General features: G+C 38.9%; 1 protein-coding gene across 2 annotated transcripts in view; it reads left to right on the top strand.

Moving 5' to 3' along the window:
- Positions 1–742: 742 nt before the first annotated feature.
- FBXO25 (F-box protein 25) overlaps positions 743–21,206 on the top strand; it is a 33,958-nt gene continuing 13,494 nt past the window's right edge. For both annotated transcript variants that reach the window (XM_065835556.2, XM_065835555.2), the window contains exons 1-5: positions 743–858; positions 5,051–5,194; positions 13,125–13,234; positions 14,586–14,635; positions 17,705–17,797. In XM_065835556.2, coding sequence (XP_065691628.1) covers positions 5,058–5,194; positions 13,125–13,234; positions 14,586–14,635; positions 17,705–17,797 — 390 coding nt within the window. In that variant the 5' untranslated portion in view covers positions 743–858; positions 5,051–5,057. The remainder of the gene's footprint in view (positions 859–5,050; positions 5,195–13,124; positions 13,235–14,585; positions 14,636–17,704; positions 17,798–21,206) is intronic.

Here is a 21,206-nt window from a genome sequence, read left to right as displayed (position 1 = left end):
TTCTCTCTTTGAAGATCCTGAGGGGAGATACTCTGTGCATAAGACTGGGCGAAAGTAAACATCAGACAAACTGAATTCTGCAGCCAGGTGATTTTTCCCCATCCCGTGTAGTTTGGCACACCTAATGTGTTGTCCGAGTCACAGAGGTAGTGTCAATAGTGGATGAGTTATCCTCCATAGCTGGTGGATAAGTCAGAGCTTTCATATTCTGACTCCTTGGGATGTGCTTGTTATTCACGTATATCCCACAGATGATATGCTTGTCAGTGACATCACCTATTTTGGGGTAACTAAATTAAGATCCCATCCCTGCTTGCTAATTAATGAGGGCTCTGAATCTGCTGGTTCTGAGTTGCCCTGTGGCCAGCCCACAGACTTTGGGAGGCCAGTTGACCAACAGTTTCAGGTCTGTCGAGTAAGCCGGTGGGAACACCTTCCTCTCAACAACCCACCTCCCTCCTGCTCTCCCCGAAGCTGCTGTGAGCCGGCAATTTCTCCCAGCTGCCAGTTCGCACACAGGCTGCGGGAGCTCCAGTGTCTCTGAGACAGGAACTTCTGCTCCGAACCCGACACACGGGCCCCGCGCCCCGACCAAAACATTGACACGTGCGCTCCCCCTTCACGTGACGCGCCCGGGCCGCATCTGCCGGTGACACCACCTCCCCCTTCCGCCAATGGCGACGGGCGCCGCCGGGTAGCAACAAGGGCAGCGGCGGGCAGCCAATCAGCGGGGCCGGGGGGCGTGGCGAGCGCAGCTCCATGTTACTTCCGTCAATAGCCCCGCGGCTCGGGCCGAGTGCGTGGGGGGCTGGCGCTGTCGTTGCCGTGAGGGGTCCCGGCTGTGGGGCGAGGGTGCAGGTGAGGGGCGAACAGGTGTTGGGACTGTATGTGAGAGGCCCGGGGGTTTGGGACTGTGTGTGTGCAGGTGTGGCTGCAGCTGTTGGGACGGGGTCTGCGGGGTGTGTAGCTCTGGAGTGGTTGGGGGCAGGGTGGCCAGAGAGTGTGGATAAGGGGCGGGCGGTAGGTGTCCGGAGCCTGCCTGGAGGAGGTGGGGTGTTGGGGTGTCCACGGGCGGCATGAGTCGGGGAGCCGGGAGAGGCGAGGACTGGGGCTGCAGGGGCGGGGGAAGGGCCGTGAAGTTCTGTGGAAGGGGAGGAGCGTTGGTGCCTGTTGGGAGCTGAGAACTGCGTGGCCTGGGTGCTCTAGAATTGCTCCATGAGGTGGGCAAGACCAAAGCTGAGGCGCTGATGAATCATGGCCTCACGGAAGTTTCAGGCTTGATTTGAGACAGTCCTTTGATATGAAAAAACATGGGGTGGGGTGAAGTCTGTAAGTGGACTCTGACCTCTGAGTCAGAGGTTGGCAGTGCCACCTCCTAGAAGAAGGTAGTCCAGAAATTGTTGTGTAAAAGAGCAGGTTCTATTGAAAGTTGAGCTGCTGAAGAGATTTTGTTGGTGTGTGGAGGAGGTGTATGTGCTGTTGTATTGTTAGGAAACAGGAGAACCTTGCCTGTTCCATCATATTGTCAACAGTTTTGCTACTGAATGACAAGAATGGCCTGCGTCATGATGAGTGGTTTTGGGTATAGGTATTACACAGGCAAAGAGATTTCCAGTACAGTGGGAGGACAATAGGGTGACTTGGTGCAATTCTGAATGGCTTTGCAGTCATGTTTGCTCGTGTGGTGAGTTATCTGCCTTGCGGAAAGCAGAACTCCCTTACAGGGACAAGGACGGCTAGAGCAGTTACTGTAATCTCAAGCTGTACAAAGCTGGTGTACACAACCCTCCTCCTCCTCTGTGCTCTTTCTGGTAGTTCTTGTTTCCTCAGTTGTTTTTCCCCCTCTCCTGAATAAAAGGTGTATGATGCAAAGTGAAGAACTATTGTTCTTATTTGTTTTTAGGAAAAAGTTAAACATCATCGATGTCTTGTCTGAAGCCCTTGTGTTAGCTGACAACCACATTACTTTCTCAGTTCTTCTGAGTTTTAAAGAAGTCTGCATTTCCCCCAAAATCCGAGTCTAGGGAGCTCATCTTTTGTTGTACAGAAAGTTTCAACAAGTAAGCAGCTGCTTGCTGTTACTGAAGGTACACTACATGAAATATGCTGGAACTCTCGAAAACAAGCTCTGGTCTGGAAACCACAGGGATGCTTTAGTGCAATGCAGTGCTGGGAAACAAAGGCTGAGTGGAGGCAGAGCAGAAGCATGGCTTGTCAGACCTGACCTGGCAGTTGTACTCTATTAAACACTTCTCATGTGAGAGAGATGCATAGGAGAGATTTTTATGATACACTGCAGATTATTAAAATTTGGTCACTTCTAAACAATACTCAAATCTGTACTTCAGTCCTACGGGAATTGAGAAGCAATGGATTTTTTTCTTTTCCAAGTTGCATATGTGCTGTTACTAAAAGAGTACTGACTAAATGACCTACAACTTTTGAGCATGAGTACAGGTCATTTTGTGGAATTGCTACTGATGGATGTACTTTAGCTGGTACAATAGTAAAACTATGTCTTAGATAAGAATATCTGATTCTTTGGAAAAAAAAAAAATATGTCAGTGTTTACCAGTGTCACAGACTTCCACAAATGTTTAAGCAATTCTAAAGAAGTTAAAATAATCTGTAATTTTTCTAATAGCTTTTTTTTTTTCCCCTCGTGGAAAGATAATGTGCTGAGTAAGTCATACATCTATAGAAATTGTTCATGTCTCTATGGGTTTTTTTGTCTTGAGCATGGTTTTCCAGGATTTTCAGAGCAGACATCAGTATCTTTGATGTGTGTGTTGTTCTGGATACCATTGTTATTATCTTGAAAACAGTTAATGTAATTTTTTTTAGGAGGGGTGACAGAAGATTTATTCTGTGTTGAAACCTTGCAGTGAAAGACCATCACTTTTCATGTTATAGATGTCTGGGAAGTACTCTGATTTAGAGCGTATAACTATTGAAACATGTAATTTTAAACACAAGTACAGCTGCCTAGGAGGAAGTTATACATAGCACTTATACTGGTGGCCTGGTATTTTGAAACCACAGGGTTGTGGTGTTTTGGTGTGTTGTTTTTTTTCTTCAAAGTTTAAGAATTGATAAAGCATACTAAGCATCATATTCTGTAAATTATGGTTAGCTTTGGACTTCAGCTGCTTTCATCCACTTGAACAAAATACTACATGCTTTCTTTTATTGTTTTCAGGAAGGTTTTTTTTCCTTATACTTTTTGTTGGTTTGTTTGTTTTTTAACTTATTAATTTCTAATAATACACATTCATGCCTTGCTGCAAGTATGCAGTCTCATTTTTTCACTTCCTTTTCCCAACAATTCTTTATCAATATAAGTATTCTTGATTTTTTTTTTTTTCAAGTTATCCCATTCAGCCCATAGTGATCTTGAGGGTTCTGAATTCTCTCTAGATAGTAATTTTTGAGTTGAGCAACTACAATAGTGTTCTATTTTTATGTCAGAGCTGCTTACCAGGACTAGATTGTGACCTCTGTGTCTAAACTTCTGTTTTGTGTTTGTCTAAGATGTTGGTTTTGACTTGCTGTTTTCTGAGTCTCTTTCAACAATTAAACAATTTTTTAGGTAGATTCTGTGTATCTTTGCATAAGTAAAAATATGTTAACCTATGTTATTCTGAGACGCACTCATGAGCACCAACTATTTAAGCAGTTGTATCATAAAGACAAGGGGCCTTAATTTCAGTCAAAATGAGAGGAGTTCTGAACAACTTGGGGGGAAAAAAGTATGTCATGCTTCATATTACTCCTTCGAAGTAAAAAGATTGGGAAAGCAGGTAGAGAGGAATAGAGCTTGTGGCGGCTGGAGGATAGTATGTGGTAAATTTTGGAAAGGATTTGTGTTAGATGCAGAGGAGACCTGAGTTATGAGTGGGAAGGGGACTTCAGTCAATGCTGAGGGCTAGACAATGCACTTTGTGTTGTGTGGTGTGCAGTTGTTTACTTAAAAACAAACAAAAAAACCACTGGCTTACTCAACTAGTAGTTTTCAAGCTTTTTTTGCATCTCTGCCTTCTTCTGTTATAACTACTATATTGGGCAGATGCTCGTCAAGAGTGGAAATGGATAAATAAATCCATAGTGATGTTTGATGGATGTGACCTAATATTTTTTTCGAAGTTGAAAAAATATTAGAAAAAGCATTCTTGTTAGGAGCAAAGCTGTTAGCATTATATATTAACATGTTTCAAGTATGATGCTGTTTTCCTTGTATAGCTTGCATATGAAGTTCCTAGTTAAAATAAGGAGCAACATGTATGTATGATGAATGGGAAGAAGAGGGGAAAATCTGGCAAGGTCTGGGCCTTCAAGTTGCAGAAAACTGCTTTGTTCAAATTCTTACTTATTGTGTCAGAAGTGAATCTCTTTTTTGAAAAAGGGTAGCAGAACACTGGTGTACCTGTGATGAGTTCCATCAGTTTGTAAGGAGTTTGTAAGTTTGTAAGACTTTTCACAACTGACTTTGTTGTAGCCACCATTTGTCTTGATATCCAGGTAATAGCCTAGTGTGGCAGGTGACCCTCAACAACAACTGAAAACAATTTGGGAAAATGAAAGTTTCTTTACTGAGACATCACTGTACATTGTAGCACAAAGTCAGTATTTATAAGTCTTCAAAAAAATAAAAGGAGTGGCATTGATTCTGTGGCCCGTCAAAATGATTTATTAGTCAGGTCTCAAAATTAGTAATGTTTGATTATGGTAGAGCAGATTACACAGGATACAATTTTTCTGTTTTTCTATCATCTTGTTTCTGGCTAACGTGATTGTTTTCTGTGTTCTGTAAAGAACTAGGAAACCTACCTTGATCAAATAAATGTTGAAAGGCAAGAGGAATGAGGTTACAGAATCAAAAATGTACTTAAGAAACCACTGAATCTGTTTTTAAAAGGGTGCCCTGCCAAGAACTTTATTTCCTCAAGATTTTTTTTTCAAGGTTAAAGAGAAAACTGAAATAATGACAAGAAGTTTTGCAACTTTTCTTGATAGCTAAATAATATACAAACAATCTTGTTGCTGCTTTTAGAGAAACCATGCCATTTTTGGGCCAAGACTGGAGATCCCCTGGATGGAGATGGGTTAAAACAGAAGATGGATGGAAACGATGTGAACCCTTTAGTCCTGCGCTTGAGGATGGGAATAATCAGCTGAATGATATCAGTCACACTGTGTAAGTTTAAAAAAAAAGTGATTCTGCATGGATGGGAAGGCAAAGATTGACTTAACTTCCATTCAAACTGCAAGCGTTTGGGGTAGACAGTATCATCAGCATATACTAGAATATACAAATGTACCCATGTGTTTTATTTAGTTAGACAGCTATGAGACTCCTGTGGAGACTGTCTTTTGTCACTGTTTGGTGAGTTGCTTATTTTAAGTAGACAGATCCCGTTGTATGTCTTTAAAAATAATAATAAAAAAAAAAACTTTTAAAAAGCCCAGCCAAACAAAAAACTTGTCAAGTCCTATTTAAACATAAAAGTGATACTTAGTAATTGCAAATGCAACAGGTGTATTGGAATGTTTCCTGAAAGTGAGTGAAGACTTTCTGTTGACTGAGTGTTGGATTAGGATTGTTTATGGCAGTCTGTTGCGGGGGAGTATTTGAGGGTTCTGCTTATTGCAGAACAATGTTTAGATTTCTCAAAAAGTAGTGCGACTTAAGAGTTCAATGGCAGGTTCACTCTATTATTTACTGCATGGAGGAGATACACCAAGCTGAATGCTGCTTACCTTCTCTCCAGGAATGTGATACCCATTCACAGAGCCGGGTTTCAGGTGTCTTCTCTCTGGTGGTCTGTACCTGTTTGTGAAAGCAAGCTTTCAGGTGTCCCCTCCCTGATAACTGTTCTCACTGGAGTCTGTATTTTAGAACTCTAGTTGCGAACGTTCAGGTGAGGTCTGATAACCGTATACAGAGCAGACTTTTGGGAAACAAAATTCTAAGAAAAAAAAAATTAATGGAGTAGAATAGCAGGAGGGCTGGCTCAAGCTGGGTACCTGTGCAGAGGTCCAACCTGAGTATAGAAAACCAAAGACTTCTATATCTCTACAGACCATTCATACCATGATTCAGTCCAATAGCAATATTTCATTCTGGGTTCTTCTTGCTTCTCATTGAATCCTTTCACTGATCTCATATGTGCCTTTGTTTTGTTCAGCTGTAGAAATTGTTTATAGTCCATAACCTTGCTGGTGCTGTTTTGTCTGAATAAATCCTTTTCTTCTCAGCAAAGTACAAAATGGGCCTTATCTTGCAAGTGTTCAGTGTAGTTTGTAGTTGCTTTTGGTAAATATGAGCAGAACTTTAGAGCTTAAGATTTCAGCAAATCCAGCTTACTAAGTATAGCATGAAGCAGAGAGTATATTAAAATTCACACAACTTGATACTTCTAGATGATACTTCATATTTAGTATGCATTTACTTCAGCTAAATAATTAATATGAAACTTAAATTGGGCTCAGCCACTGACCTGTGAGTAGTAAAACCATAACCGTACAGCCAGCTTATTTAGAAGAGAGAGCTCAAAGTAGGCTTACCCAGGCTGTCATAAAGTGGTTGACTTGTATTCAAGTTGCATTCAGTGGGAAGGGTCTGCACGAGACTCCCTGCGCCCACAACTTGTCTGTGTTCAGTTGCTGTTCTGATTCCTTGTGGGTTTCCTAACAGGAGTTCTTGACATGGCTGCAACTTGGGCCTTTACCTCCTCTGGAACCTGGACCAAACTGTTCCTGGTTTGGCTGGGGGTGGGTGGAGGCTGAGTGCATCTGCCACACAGTCATGTAATGCCTTTGCACCAAATACATGATTAATGATAGTTTTATAGTAATTCTCTAACACCATATATGTATGTTCCTTTGGAACAGGTGAGAAAGATATTAGCTTGAGACTGAAAAAAGCAATACCTGTGGTAGATGCTCAGAGACTGGTGTGATATTATAAATAACTTTGTCCAAACAAATTTCTACTTGGTTTCTCCACCAAGAAGCGATTCTCAGGGATAGCATTTTATCTATAAGTTCCCGTATAATGTGTTCATAATGAGAAAAGAGAACATTCAGTGTTTTGTTGCTAGTCCAGTAAATGATACAGTGGGAATTTACTGGCAAGCTGGGACTTGATCTACATATACACCTATGTTTTCTAAATTTGTGAAATAAACTTCAAGAGAGTTACCAAGCAGTGAAGAATTATGTTTAAGCTTATCTTGACCTACTGTTTTCTTTATGCCTTTTTTCTTTTTTGTGTTAATCTGTTACTGATATTATTTGGGCTTCTTTTTCCGCATAATCTGGCCATGGTGGATACAAAAGACTATGCTGGTCTGGAAGAGTGTTCAGTAAGCCTCCAACATAAAAGTTGTCATAAGTACCTTTGAAAAAAAATATTTTCTTCCCTTTTCATGTGTCTTTAATAATATAGTTGGCAAATGAAAGGAATTCTAATTTAATAGCTATTTTCACAGTTTCTAAATAGTTATATCTTGTAGGTTGCTTTAATGAATATTGTTTGGCAAGTATGATATATGGTCATTGTCTTTGTGAATATCGCTAAGGCTTCTGCTCTTTGGATCAGAATTATATATATATGTATATATGTTTATATTTTTGTATGTGTGTACATATCTAGATCTATATATCTTTTCTCCAGAGATCAAGGTGGGGTATTTTTATTACTTCTTCAAGTAAAAATATCAGATTTTTTTTCCCTTACTCTTGAAGGAACTTACTATTGAACTCCTTTGGAGTTGTTTTGCTAGAATGGATTTAAATCAACTGCTTTTGGAAATACATGTATTAAAGTTTAGGACTACAATAGGTACATTAATTTGAAGGAACTGGACATTAAATGCTCTGAGGAGAAAAAAGTTTTTGTGGAATCTAAGGTGTTTCATGATTCGGGTTTCTTAGGCTAGATTGCCACTTGGGGACCAACATAGTCTGCAGCAGATGCTCTCGTCTGTAGCAATTTTACAGTTCTCCATCTTCATCTTGCACATCTACTTAGTATGGCCAAACCACACCATATCCTGTAGCACCCTTTTTTTTTTTTTAATTCTGTTTCTGCCTGTTCAATTGAAAATGTATGTTGTCCAAACTTGGACTACAGAATTTAAGTTGGTAGTTCTTAGCAAAGTAGGTGCTACTTGGAAGTAATTTCACTACATCCTAAACTTTGGATCTATGACTGCAATTTGAGCTTTGGATCTTTGAGTTAATAATTGCTGCTACATATGAATTAATGTCAATTTGCCCAGCATTATAGAACAATTTAGCATGGAAAGGACCTCTGGGGTCACATGATCTGAACACATACTCAAAGCATGGCCAAGTGAGGTTGGGTTTTATAGGGCCTTGCCCAGTCAAGCTTTGTGCATTTCCAATAATGGAAATTCCTCTCTGGGCTCCTGTTTTAAGTTCTTTTATCCTCACTGTGATTTGTTTGGTTGTTCCCTGTCCTGCCTTTGCCCCAATCCTAGTAAGAATTTCTCTTATCACATATTGTGTCCGTGCAGGTCTTTCTGTTGAAGTACAGAAGCTTATCATGTCTTGCTGGGTCTCTGTACCATCTTAAGCTATTTGGAAACAGGTATCTCTATATATTAAATAGACAACACAGCCTAGGATATCAGTTAACATGATGTTGAACAGAGTAAGAATGAGGCTTGATAAAATGCTTCCTTATTTCACAGAATGATCATGGTGGGAAGGGACCTCTGGGGATCATCTAGTCTATTCCCCCTGTTAACGCAGGTTCATCTACAGCAGATCGCACAGGAATGTGTCCAGACAGGTTTTGAATGTCTCCAGAGAAGGAGACTCCACAGCCTCTCTGGGCAGCCTGTTCTAGTGTGGAAGAAGCACAGTAAACAATACATAAGTATTTATTTGGCTTTTTAAAAAAAAAAAAAAAATGCCCTATGAGTAGGGATGATGATGATGTGTGCCAGTCTGGCTGTCCTGACAGGTTTGTATTTATTTTACCTATTAAATTATTTTTTTTCCACCAAATTATTCTGTAGAAATCTATGCTAAAGGTATTATTTGAGTATTACATTCCAGGGAGCAGTTAGGGCAGTTTTTCTTTAAATAGAAATAAATTCAAGCTACGTAGTTGACTGAAACCAGTTTTACTATTACTTGTATGGTCTTCCATGAGAGAAAGTGTGGATAGAGTTACTTGCCAAATTTTGGCTTTTATCAATTACAAATACTTTATCTTCAGAAATTAAAAATACTTTCTCACAGATTCAGAAATAAACCTTCAAGACGTGTAAATAATGTACATAAATTGAAGAATGTTTTTATTAAAATAGGACTTTTAACCTTACTCAACCAGTCACATGGTGCCTTCGTGAATCCAGCTGATGAATTATAAAAAAGAGTGGCCCAAATTATAACTGTCCTTGAACAAACATAATTACTTGTGCAGGAACAACTTAAATTATTTGAAATACTGCTTGGATAGTTGCAATTTGAACTAGTTCAATGTATGGAAACTGAGATGGAAAAAATCAGACTTTTCAGTTCTGTAGCTCTTACTTGGACAATTAATATTATTATAGAAGTGAAGAGCACCTTGTATTCAAGGTGTGCAGCAGCTGGAAACATGGTTGAGACAGCACTTGTTTAAGCTCTGTGGGCTGAGTGCCAGTCACGACTACCTGCAATTTGTACCTATACATTCTAGCAGATACGTATTTCCAGTGCCATGGCACTGAGTCCTTGAAGCTTGCTGGGGGAGAGATAACAGCACTGCCTTACAGAATTGTATGTAAATACCTCTCAGTAGCCTGCAACTTAGGAGTAAATCTGTCTTATGTTCTCCTTTTGAAGTAAAGAAAGAGAATTGGACTAATCTAGTAAGATTTCTCATGACGGTGGTAGTCCTTTATTGTGTGTTAGTCTAATATGAACTACTGGGGCTGGCAGCCTGGTCATTTGAGTCTGTGGTGTCTTTTCTCCAATTCTGTGAGATATGGTGTTCACAGAAGTGGTTTTGGCACTCGACAGAAGTGCTCAAATTTGAATCTAGTCTTATACCATTTGGGCATATTTGGTGCAGGCACTAATTTCAGGGTTTTCCATGCATAGCCAAGCTGCAAATGGCTTTGAGACTCTTTGAAAACACTTGGTGTGTCTCTGGATAATTTGCATCACTTGAGGGCATTCCTTCCTCCATGAGAAGAGAAGCAAAGGGGCAAGGAGGAATAGTTGGAGTTCAGATAGCCCTGCCAAGTTTTCCAGCTTTTAAGTGTCATACCCAAGAGGTTATTTAAATACTGTTATGAAATTACTTTCTTGAAAAAGCCGAAATTCTTGGATGCTTTATGTAGGGTATTGTAGTTTTGAGGATACCAGGCACTTTGCTTTTTAGACAAGAAAGAAAGAATAGCTGTAAATTGGCAGTATTATATATGCATTTAGATCCTTCCAGGTGCATTCATATGTCTTGTGCAGTATTATGGTAAAAACATTAAGCCAAGGCTTATGTTAAACCATATGGCACATGCAGCACTTGGTTCAGTTTCTTCTGTCTTAGTTTGGTGTTTAAGTGGGGCAGGGGTTGGAAATGGTGGAGCAGCTCTGTCACTCAGAGCAGCTTTCCAGGTTTATGGAAGGCTAACAGTTGCCTGGGAAGTGCATGTATTTCTGTCCCATTCTTCTGATGTCTGTGGGACCCTTGTTTTCATTCTCCATTTGAGACTTAAAGTCTGCCATGAAGAGTGGTGATGGTTACAGATAAGTAGGGAAAGGGTCTCCACATGAAGTGGGGCAGAACATGAGGAAATAAAGCTGCATATGGGAAGATCCTCAGAGATAACAGTTAAATTTGTCTTTTCTCTAAAATGACATGAAGAATTCCGGGAATGCCACAGGTGACTCTGAGTGTCAGAGGTGTTTGAAATGGCCCTCTACATATTCACAACTCATTGTATTAACTGACTGTCCTTAAGCTGGCTTGCTTGTTTATCCAATACGTAAGGAACTGCATATTGTTGGGGAGCAGGAGTGGACTTTAAATCACTTCACGTACATTACTGATTGAAACTGCCTTCTAGGGGCGCTTCTTCTCCACTAACAAAAGAAGGAATTGAGCCAGATTGACCTGCCATGTCTAAAGCTGGGTTTCAGGAATGCTGCCTCCCTCCTCTCCCAGTTGCACTGGGTCAGTGGGAATGGGATTGTTTCTGTTCTGCCTGAGCTGTACTGCAGGGTATGGGCCACCTCTCCCTGGTCTGGCATCTTGTTAGGATGATAAAGCTGAGTCTGGGAGCTTTGGGCTCTATTTTTGATTCTGCAGCAACTCTTATCATTCCGCAGTAACTTGTCACATGTTGTAGTGATGAAGTCAATATGCAAAAGCAGAATTAAATTAATTAGTCTAGTGAGTTCAAAAAGATATTTCCTTTATGATAGCTTTGGAGAAGAAAACTTGATGGATTGGAATGTTACATAATCGAAGTATCTTGTCAGTGTTGATGTTCTGCTTTTGTCAGTTGCCAGTTCATTTTCTCCAAACTCTTTTTTTGCTGTTTGATCGGCTATGTTATTTAGCAATGTTGAACAGAATATTGAAGTTGTTTGGTCTTCATCCTGTGCTCTAAAAATGATAAGACATGAAGTAAGGCTCTCAGCTTGGATTGAGCTCGTTCTGAATGCAGAGATAGGGTAGTTTTTCCAGGATTTAAACCTAAAATAAAACAAAACTTCTATTTCTGACTCAAGAAAAGTTGTGTGTATTTAAGCTGAGCTAGTATTTACTGATGAAAGCAATTAAAAAAAAAGCTTTTTTAGAGTGTAGTTCAGTCATCCTCCTTAGCAGATAATTCAAACCTGAAAATTTTAGTGTATAAACCAGTAGCAATAGACATAATATAATTTGATTTTTTGCAACGTGATGCCCGAGTACTGGTGATTTTGAATAAACTCGTGTCCTTTAAGTTTACAACATCTGGCTGTTGCTGGTGCAGTTTGGAGTTCAAACTGACACGGATGGATTCATCTGGCAAATTTGGATTAAAAAATACTAATGAATGGGAAAAGTTTTGTACGCAGCTGCCTTGTCAAAGAATAATAATGGTGAAATAAAATAATCCTACAGTTAAGCTTCACTGCCACATATCCTTAGTTATTTTGTTTACCTGTGCGAAACTGTGGCTTTCATGTGGATTGTCTTTGTTCTCTGTGCTAGAGAAACAAACACCAATTCCTTAGAATTATCTGCAAAAATGGAAAGCAAAACCTTATGCAACTGTGTAGACTTTATGTAGCACAGGCAGTTTTTCAGTGTATATGAATTTTAAAAAGGTTAGTTTATCTAACAGAACTTTTAAAATAGTTTCTTTATATATATATATTGTGTGTGTATATATATACACACACTCACACTATCTATATACCACATATATAATTATTCAGTATAGTCCTCAGTGTTAGGTTATTTAGTTACCTGTCAGAAGTGACATGGATATTGTGGGTTTTTGTTGTGTTTGTTTTTTCCTCTGGGAAAGAGGGGGATAGACCACATGATTCTGGATACCCTACAAGTCATTGTAACACGAAAATTGTGTACAGCGTTGTGATTTGGGCGTTTATTAAAAGAAAGACTTCTCTTTTCCCCGAAGCTGACAGTAGTGAGAGCGATGTCTTTTGTTGCTGGCTTCCTGTCTATGTGAGGAAGTGCAGTAATTCTGCACGGCCTTCTACCTGTGTGCAAGGCTTTTCAAGGCTTAGTCCATTAAAAATAATGAATTTTTGTACACCAGTTCTTTGCAGACAGCCAGCTGTCCAGCTAGTACTGTCCCCTCAATAGTCCTTCCTAAATGTAAGTAATGACTTACAAGATAGCTATTATGAAGATACTTTTGTGTATTTAATCACTTTGTCATAAAATTCAACCCCACTGGGAAGAAAATGGTAATACAGCTTTTCTCATAAGATGTGTTGCTATAGACCATCAGGTAGAGTAACATCATTAAAAATGTGTTTTGTTTTGTTTGTTTCCCCAGCTGTCAAACTTTAATGCAGAAAATTATAAGCTGTATGTATCTTAAATATTTAATCACTGCTATTCTAATTAGATGTGTTTATTTCAGCATCTTGACTGGTGATGGTGAAGATGAAGAAATATACAGTACCGAAGATTGTGAGTTTGCAGCCAAGAAAAGGAAAAAAGATCATTTTAGGGATAACACAGATTCGCAATGTAAGGATGGGGTTTTTTTCATTTATTTTAGGAGACTCTTGTAGGTTTAGGAAAAATTTATAATAGCCATTAATTTATATTCATCTATAGAGTAGCCTCCTGAGTTATGTTTACTTCTGTGTTGGTAGCAAGTTCTAGTGCCAGAAGTGATACATCTTAATTGAACTGTGGCACTGATGATCTCTTGTGTGAGGTGTTTTTTTTCCTGAAGAGCCAAAGGTAATTCATTTAAGAACAGTAATTTCTGAATAATAAATGTCTTCTGATCCTAACCGTGGTTTTATGTTGTGGACCAGTTTTAGTTTAAATTGTTCTGGATACTTATGGAAGCTTCTGCTTACCACAGCAGCTGGTTCTTTTTTTTCTTAATTCAAATTCTGATTAGTAATACAGCTCTAGAATCAGTTAATGAATAAATGTTTGTCGTAATACCTATACCTATGGTAGAAACTTTATCAGTATTGAGGTTTTTGGGGAAAAAGTCCACTTTGAAAAAAAGAATTAAAATATTAGTCATTTTCATCAGGTCTCTTTTTTAAAAGATCATCTATACTTTTGGCTGTAAACCTGTGTATGACAGCAAGTAAACTTATTGGGGTAGGTAAAAAAAGGTAATCTCACAAGCAACTTTTTGGTGTTTCTAATACTGTGGTCTTGAAATGATCTCCATTATTTGTATATTCCCACAGTTGTAACAGAGATGGTCTTGTAGAAAGCTGTGAGGTTCCCCAGGCTTGTCTGGGCGTAAAGCACGTTGAAAGGTTCAAGTGGCCATATGTAAACACAGAATTTCACTTGACAACACACCAGGCTTCTGAAAGCTGAAGGTCTGCCCAGCTGCGGTTGTTAGGGTTGTGTAGTTCTCTGCAGCATTCTGCAAGTGGCTGAACCAAGTGAGTGCGGAGCAGGCGCCTTTAGTGAAGAAAATACATTAGAGGGGTAGAGTGTTAGGAACAAAAAGGTTGCTGATATCTGTATTTTCCTGTGTTAAGTGCTGCTCCTGTGTAAAGGAGCCTGGTGGATTAAAAAAGATCAGGGGGGTTGTAGGAGAAATAGGCTGTTGTTGGTGCACAGTGGACAAAAGTGCTATATCTGTCAATTGTGTGCCAACTCTTGTGTTTGATTTGTAAAATTATTTAACTTTTCCGTTATTTTTTTCAAATGCATAACTTCTGAAAATTTGTAGTCATCATTTTCAGCCTTCATAAGCTTCCTTCATTAAAAGTTTTTTCTACCATCTCTCCTATCTTATGAAGCATTTTATTGTGATAGCCTGTTTTGTTCAGTCTTTCTAAAAGATATTACCTAAAGTGAAAGCCTAAAAATGCTTATATTTAAATTTTTATTTTAGGTTTTTACCGTGAAAAGTGGATCTACGTTCATAAAGAAAGCACCAAGGAAGTAAGTCCTGCATGCTGTGGGTCAATTCCTACAATCTTTGTGCTGCTTAATAGACAAATAGTATAATAAAAATGCTTTTATGCTGTGTGATCTTAGGGGTTATATTCAACGCTTTTAATTGGCAACATATTACACCTGCACGTGGTGAGGCAAAGGCAGCCAGCAGAGTGACTCTTACGTGGGTCCCTGTGGCAGAGATGTGGGAACTTGCAAGGATAGGCAAAACAAGTCTCCACTACACTCCAAGCCCATCTGTCTCTATCATGTGTCTTTGAACTAAAATTGTAAGTGTTTGCAAAACCAGAGTAATGTCTCCAAAGAATGTGTTTGCAGGCAGCCCTTGCTATTTTGGAATCTTGATGTAAATTTGAATATAGGTAAGTAAAACGTCAGTTGCAAACTTTGCAGAGAGAACCTTTGTATTTCACAAAGTTCAGGTGCTTTCATTTAGGATACAAACTGTATCATGCAGCTCTAAAGCGAACATGAAAGATCTTAGAATGACCTCCTGGAAAGCTAAGGGTTAAAATATGTCCATTGTATGTAGAGATAAACTGTCTTGAAGTTTCAGTTTCATTCCAGTGTTGATCCCCATGGTTATCTGGGATAGGTGGAACTCAGACACCCATAAGAATGTTTTTCATCCATAGTAATGCTAAGGAGGAGAGGGAAGTGTGACCCTGGCCATGCAGGCAAAAGTTGGCTTTGCATTTTGGAGCTGAGAGAGACCATAAAGAGCAGTGTACTGGGGAAGAGCGAGGTGGTGTGGAGAGAACATACTTACAGGAGACAATGGAAGACTCTACCTTGCCGCCTAGTGACCCAGAGGCTGCCCTTCTACTTCTGAAGGGTGTTACAAAGTCTTTCACCAGATTCATAGCCCTCTTTCCCAGTTTTATCTTCATCTGTGATAGATGTCTTTACTCACATGGTCTGCAGAAGTCTCAAGGGTGCTTTTTTCCCTTTGTGCCATCTCAGATTTAGGGTAAGGAAGGGGGTACGACAGACTGTCACCAGTCATTATGGTGTTTTGAATAATACAAGTGGTTAAGCTGACTTTTCAAGCAACATTCAGGCTACAACACAAATTGGCTAAAATCATCCCTTGCTGTCTTTCATAACCTATATGCTGTGATTTCCCACCCTCCCCTACTTGTGCAGGAGCTGGTGTACTGGTGATGTGTAACTATTTACTTGAGTTTCTTGCCCACTCAGAGAGTGGATGAAGTATTTTGGTGTACCGGTGAGCTTATTCTTGTCACTGCTGCTCTCTTCTAATAATTGACCATTGACCTTTCCTATTGTTGTTTTTGTTTGTTTGGGGTTTTTTGTTTGTTTTTGTTGTTGTTTGTGTGGTTTTTTTTTTTAATGGATGGTTAGAATTAATCACTAATCTTTTTCAAGTAATTACTTGTATAAATTAAAAAGTTTAAGAAGTTGAAAGTTAAGTAGCAGAATGAAAAAGTAGCAAGGAATAAGTATACGTGAACAAAAAAACAAACAAAAAAAACCCAAAACCCAAACCACAAACAACAGAACAACAATTTAAATTAATCTGAAACATAGTTTACAGGGGCTCTAGTTTTCTGTACAAGTTGTAGTTATACTTGATTTCAAAATGGTTAGGTCTTGCAACTAGGAAATTTTTTTCCAAACTGGACAATGAATTTTAAGGCAAAATAACAGCAGGAGGAAGGTCTTGATAAGAAGCGTGTGAAACATGCTGTAGGAGAGCACTGAAAATAAATAAAATCTAAACATGCTCAGATATATGGCTGAAATGAAGTAAGGGATGCTCTTCTGAGTAATTTTTAACATAGTAGCACACTGGGAAAGGTAGAGCTGAAGCTTCATGGAGATGTGCTTCCAGCTGTTCAAAGGAGTTCTCATGTTAATGTATTTAACCGTGGTCTTTTGATAACTGTTTAGCTAGAGAACAGGGACAAATATTTAAATTTTAATAAAAGTTTTGTTGTCTGCAAGTGTTAATTCACTGCTATTAGCAAGTCGAACATGTTGTAAAGTGTGCAGCATGCTTGCATCTCGGGTATATTAACTGGATGAGCAAGCAGTATGATCCCTAATTTAGTCATTAACTGCTAGGCAGTAATTCCCACCACTGTGCAGTGAATAGTTAACTGTGTCCTGTCCTGCTGTGGTACCTCCAGGGTAAGTAGGCTTTCACTGGGTTGCAAAAAGGAATGTTAAGTTGTGCCGCCATCTCTTCACCATCACGTAATTCACCAACAAAGTCTGTCTAGGAATGAACTCAAAGTAATTCTTTATCCCCACCCTTCCCTGGGCTGATAAGCCACACTAGCACACTGCTCTGCAAGTGTTTTGCATCAGTTGCAGTGTTTTTTCTGGCTTCATTATATTTGTTCCAAGGCTCTTGTGTGGCTTTGTGGATCTAAATTTACTAGTCTTCTGTGATCCATGTCATTTCAGGCTGCCACTGCCACCTTAAGTAGTTTGAGAACAGCTTCTGAAACTTCCATTTTCACCTTAAGACACCTGTCCGGGTGCACCAAAATGAAATGCTATTTCTCTTGCTCTTGCTTTTGGTACCTAAGAAGAATTATGGCAAAACTTCTAGCACCCAGAAAATAAATTCTAGATGTAGAGACCAGTTGTTCTTCCAATCCCAGGAGTTAGTAGCTCTATTCTTACCCTCAAATGTGAACATAAACTTAGTTAATGCTTATGGTTATAAGCTCAGTCTGCTGTACAAACAAGGTCTATTGAGGCAAATGGGGAGCATGACAGAGCACCAGCATTGTGGTCCTGCAATAGTGGAAGATGCTCAGATACTGGTGATTACAGATTGCATGGTTAGTATGAATTTTAATTGCCGTTGAGTAATATTGCCTCTGTACCTCTTACTTCCAAAGAGTGGATCTGATTTCATTTACTCTACTAAAAATTAAATAAATCTTCATTCCAGATACATTATATTTCCAGGGATCATGGTATAGATGAGTATCATTTGCATGGTAAAGTGCTTTTCTGAATATTTTTCTCAATTTCATCATTGTTTCTTTCCATTTAAATTATGTTTATTTTTCACAGAGACATGGCTACTGCACTTTGGGAGAAGCTTTTAACCGCTTAGATTTTTCAAGTGCAATTCAGGACATCAGAAGGTTCAATTACGTGGTCAAAGTAAGCTCTTTATTTTATATGCATATTGTAAAATGCATTTGCTGATATGCCTGTGTGTACAAAGAAACCATTTTGCACTGAACAGCTGATGATTTGTGACTGTATAAATATCCTGTTCATATGTAATTTATACTGCATGAAGCAACTTCAAACTGAGTAGTTTTTCTTTGGTGAAAACTTATTACATTACTCTATGAAAGCCTGTAGCTTGAAAGGATGGTGATGGCCAGCATGTTCTGCATTTGCAGCAAAACACTGACTGTATTTTCAGTTGTTCATCAGTCTGGGTAGTGAATTCTCTTTAAAGGCAAAATAATTCATATACAACCAAAAATAGCAAAGTACAGTACATCTTAAATATACTTTATGGTGTCTTAAATATGCTTAAAATAGCAATTTCCAGAAGAATATTTGGTGTCTAAGTATTCTGCATTTTCTGTTGCTTCTGTAGCTTCCTAACAGTCATGTGATTCATTGCACTTCTTTTTTTATCTAGAAAAAGATAAAAACGCATTAATCTTTGTTAACATCCCTTAGAACTCCAGCTTTTTTTCAGTCTCTTTTTTTGTCTTCCAGAAATGAGTTTTATTGCAAATTGTCTTGTACAAACAATGTAGTGACATGAAGTTTGTAGAAACAATTATGATACATTAATCTTGTGATTCCTGGGAAAGTCTCTTTCTCACTGTGTTAGCGTTTCTGGGTCCTGTCTAATCTTAAGTTGAGAGTTCAGTGAGGCAGGGAACCTGTAATTTCTGGACAACAGGGCTATTTGCCTGTTTTCTAAAAATACATAACTTGTACTTCAGGGAGCCACATAATATCATGCCTTAATTTCCTCGATGCCTAACCAGCTGCCCACTTGGGAATACCTGTTCTGGGAGATACTGGTCTTTCTCTAGCCCCAAATTCTTTTGTCATCTAACTTGAGGTAGTAAAGTCCTTGTCACAATTCCTAGATAAGATGAGAATGTGAGACATTAAAACTGGAGTTCAGTTCAGTGGTGAGACTGTTCACAAATAAGGTAGTGGTTGGAATGGATCCAGAACTTGAAAAGACACAAATAAAAATTAAATAAACGTACCAGGAGAAAACCTGTATGACTAGGCTGTGGAATATTTGAAGAGAAAACATGTTCTACCCATCTTTGTGAAGCCAAGAACAGTGTATTGTACTTCCAGAAAAACAAGAGATGTGAGACCAAAGAAAACAAAGCAAAAAGGGATTTGTATCCAGGCTAATGGTTAGGGGACTTGCCTGTTATATACCAAAAAGAAAAAATCTAAGGTGAGTATGTATGCGTTGTGGTTTAGAATGTTGCTTTTTGATGCTGTTTTGGGAGCAGAAACAAGAACCTTGATCTTTCCCAAGACTTTTCAGCCTCAAACAGTAGGAAGAAAAAAAAGGCACCTAGAAAAGATGAATTACGTTATAAATGGGGTTAACCTTGAGCGCCTCGCTTGAATGGTAAACAGGTAGAATGGATCTGCAACTAGAATTTTCCATGTTTTTTAGATGCTGCAGTGCCTAAGCTCAGTTGCTCAAAATAGTTGATTGTAATGAAGGGCAAAGTCTAACATAAGCACACCGAAGAGTTTCTCTTCTGCTTGCCAAAGAATATAAAATGGCTGATTTAGTTAGATAAGCTTAAGATTGTTGAGAAAGGAGCAATACTTTAAAATTCAGAAATTCTGCTATGTGATGCAAACCATTACAAGAGTAGTGGTAGACCCTAAGAAATCAGGGTGGATATAGAATAGTGGGCCAGCTTCCCAAATCCTTCCAACATTTTAGTATTTGAAATTTTAAAAATTTTAGAATTGTTTTACAGTTACAAAAATTTAATGATCTTTGCATCAGTTCTTCTGAGGTGATGAAGGCAAACTGACTTTTATCAACAGGTACAGGAACTGTGCAGCTAAAACCTGAAAAGATACTGAGCTGCTAATAAACACGATCAGTGTGAGTGACAACTGCTCCTCGTTCTATAGCTGGAGAACTTGCTGACTTGAGAAAAATTTGTGGTGTTTTATCTAATAAACTGAAACCTCTGTGTGGATGTCAGTAACATATGAAGTTGCAACAGATCTTTAAAAAGGCTGTTTAATCTGCTCTATCAGGTTTTAAGCCAATCTGCAACCGAGACCTAATGTAAGCAGCAGGTCATCCCACACCCATCTGCTTTAGACAGGTTCTCTTTTGTTTCCCTGAAGTTTCTGATGCTGCTGTTTCGTGTCTCATCTCATTTGATGCAGTGCAGCAGTTCCTATTTCTTTTCCTCTACGAATCATCCCTAGTCACGCACAAACACAACTGTGATTACTTTTATGTGTGTTCTGCTTGTTGCATTTAAAATAACAAGATGTAAATCAAGAAGACTTTTTAAATACCAAGCCCTACTAGGTAGCTCTTTTTTGATCTTAGACCACCCACATGATTCATTTTGACTCTGCAACTCACTAAAAACCCTGTGATCATTAAAAGTTAATATAGATGTCTGCAGTGGGGAAAGGAGGTGGGTTCAACTGTTTTCCTGCACTTGTTTATGCTGTAGTATTAATACACTAGTCATTCCTTAGCTGTTAAAGGTCTGATACGTTGAGTTTCATATGGATGATCTTTTTTCAAACTGTTTCCATTTGAATAAACAGTTACTCCATTTGGAGTTATCTCTAGTGTGCAACATAAGCTGTGGCTATGCACACATCACCAAGAGTGAACTCCTGTCAGATCCTTGTACTCATGCACCTGCTAAAATTGTCTTAATCCTTGCATATTAACCTTCACTGAAATTGGAATCTTCGTAAAAATCAGCCAGGTGGAGTTTGCTTCTTTCATTTGATCTTTAGTCTGAGTTACATAACTGAGGGTATATTTTTTTAATTAATTAGGAGAAATGTGCATACTTGCTTGAACTGGCAGACTGCCAGAGACCTCTAAATTGTTAATCAAACTAAAAGGCTTTGAAAATGCCAAGAAAGACGTCCTGGTATGTCTTCTCAAAAAAAACCTGTATGAATACATTGCTTGTATTTAAATACATCAGGGGAATTATTTCCTCCTTTCATAGCACATAATGTTTTGTCAGGGATCCTGCAGAGAAGCCAAAAGGAACATTATTAAATCAGGGAGAGAACAGGTGTATTCTCTCATCCTCCAAAAGAAAATGAATGAGTGTCAAATCAGTGTTTTAGAAATGAAGATACAAAATAATTTTTGGCAGGCTTAGTCTTTGTTCACCCTCTGTGCCAAGAGCTGATGCTGTCCTGCAAAGCGTGGCTCTGCAAGGGATGCTGGTTTTGCTCCCTGCTCTCCCTTTCGGATGCATTGAGAACACTTGTTCTGAACATACTTTTAAACACTGCAGTATTGTTGTAACATTGAAGTCTCTTATTTCATACTAATGGA

The sequence above is a fragment of the Patagioenas fasciata genome, chromosome 3, assembly GCF_037038585.1.
Source record: "Patagioenas fasciata isolate bPatFas1 chromosome 3, bPatFas1.hap1, whole genome shotgun sequence".
In the NCBI taxonomy this organism is placed as follows: Eukaryota; Metazoa; Chordata; class Aves; order Columbiformes; family Columbidae; genus Patagioenas; species Patagioenas fasciata.
Note: the sequence above shows the minus strand (reverse complement) of the source record. Positions and strands in the feature narration are given on the sequence as shown.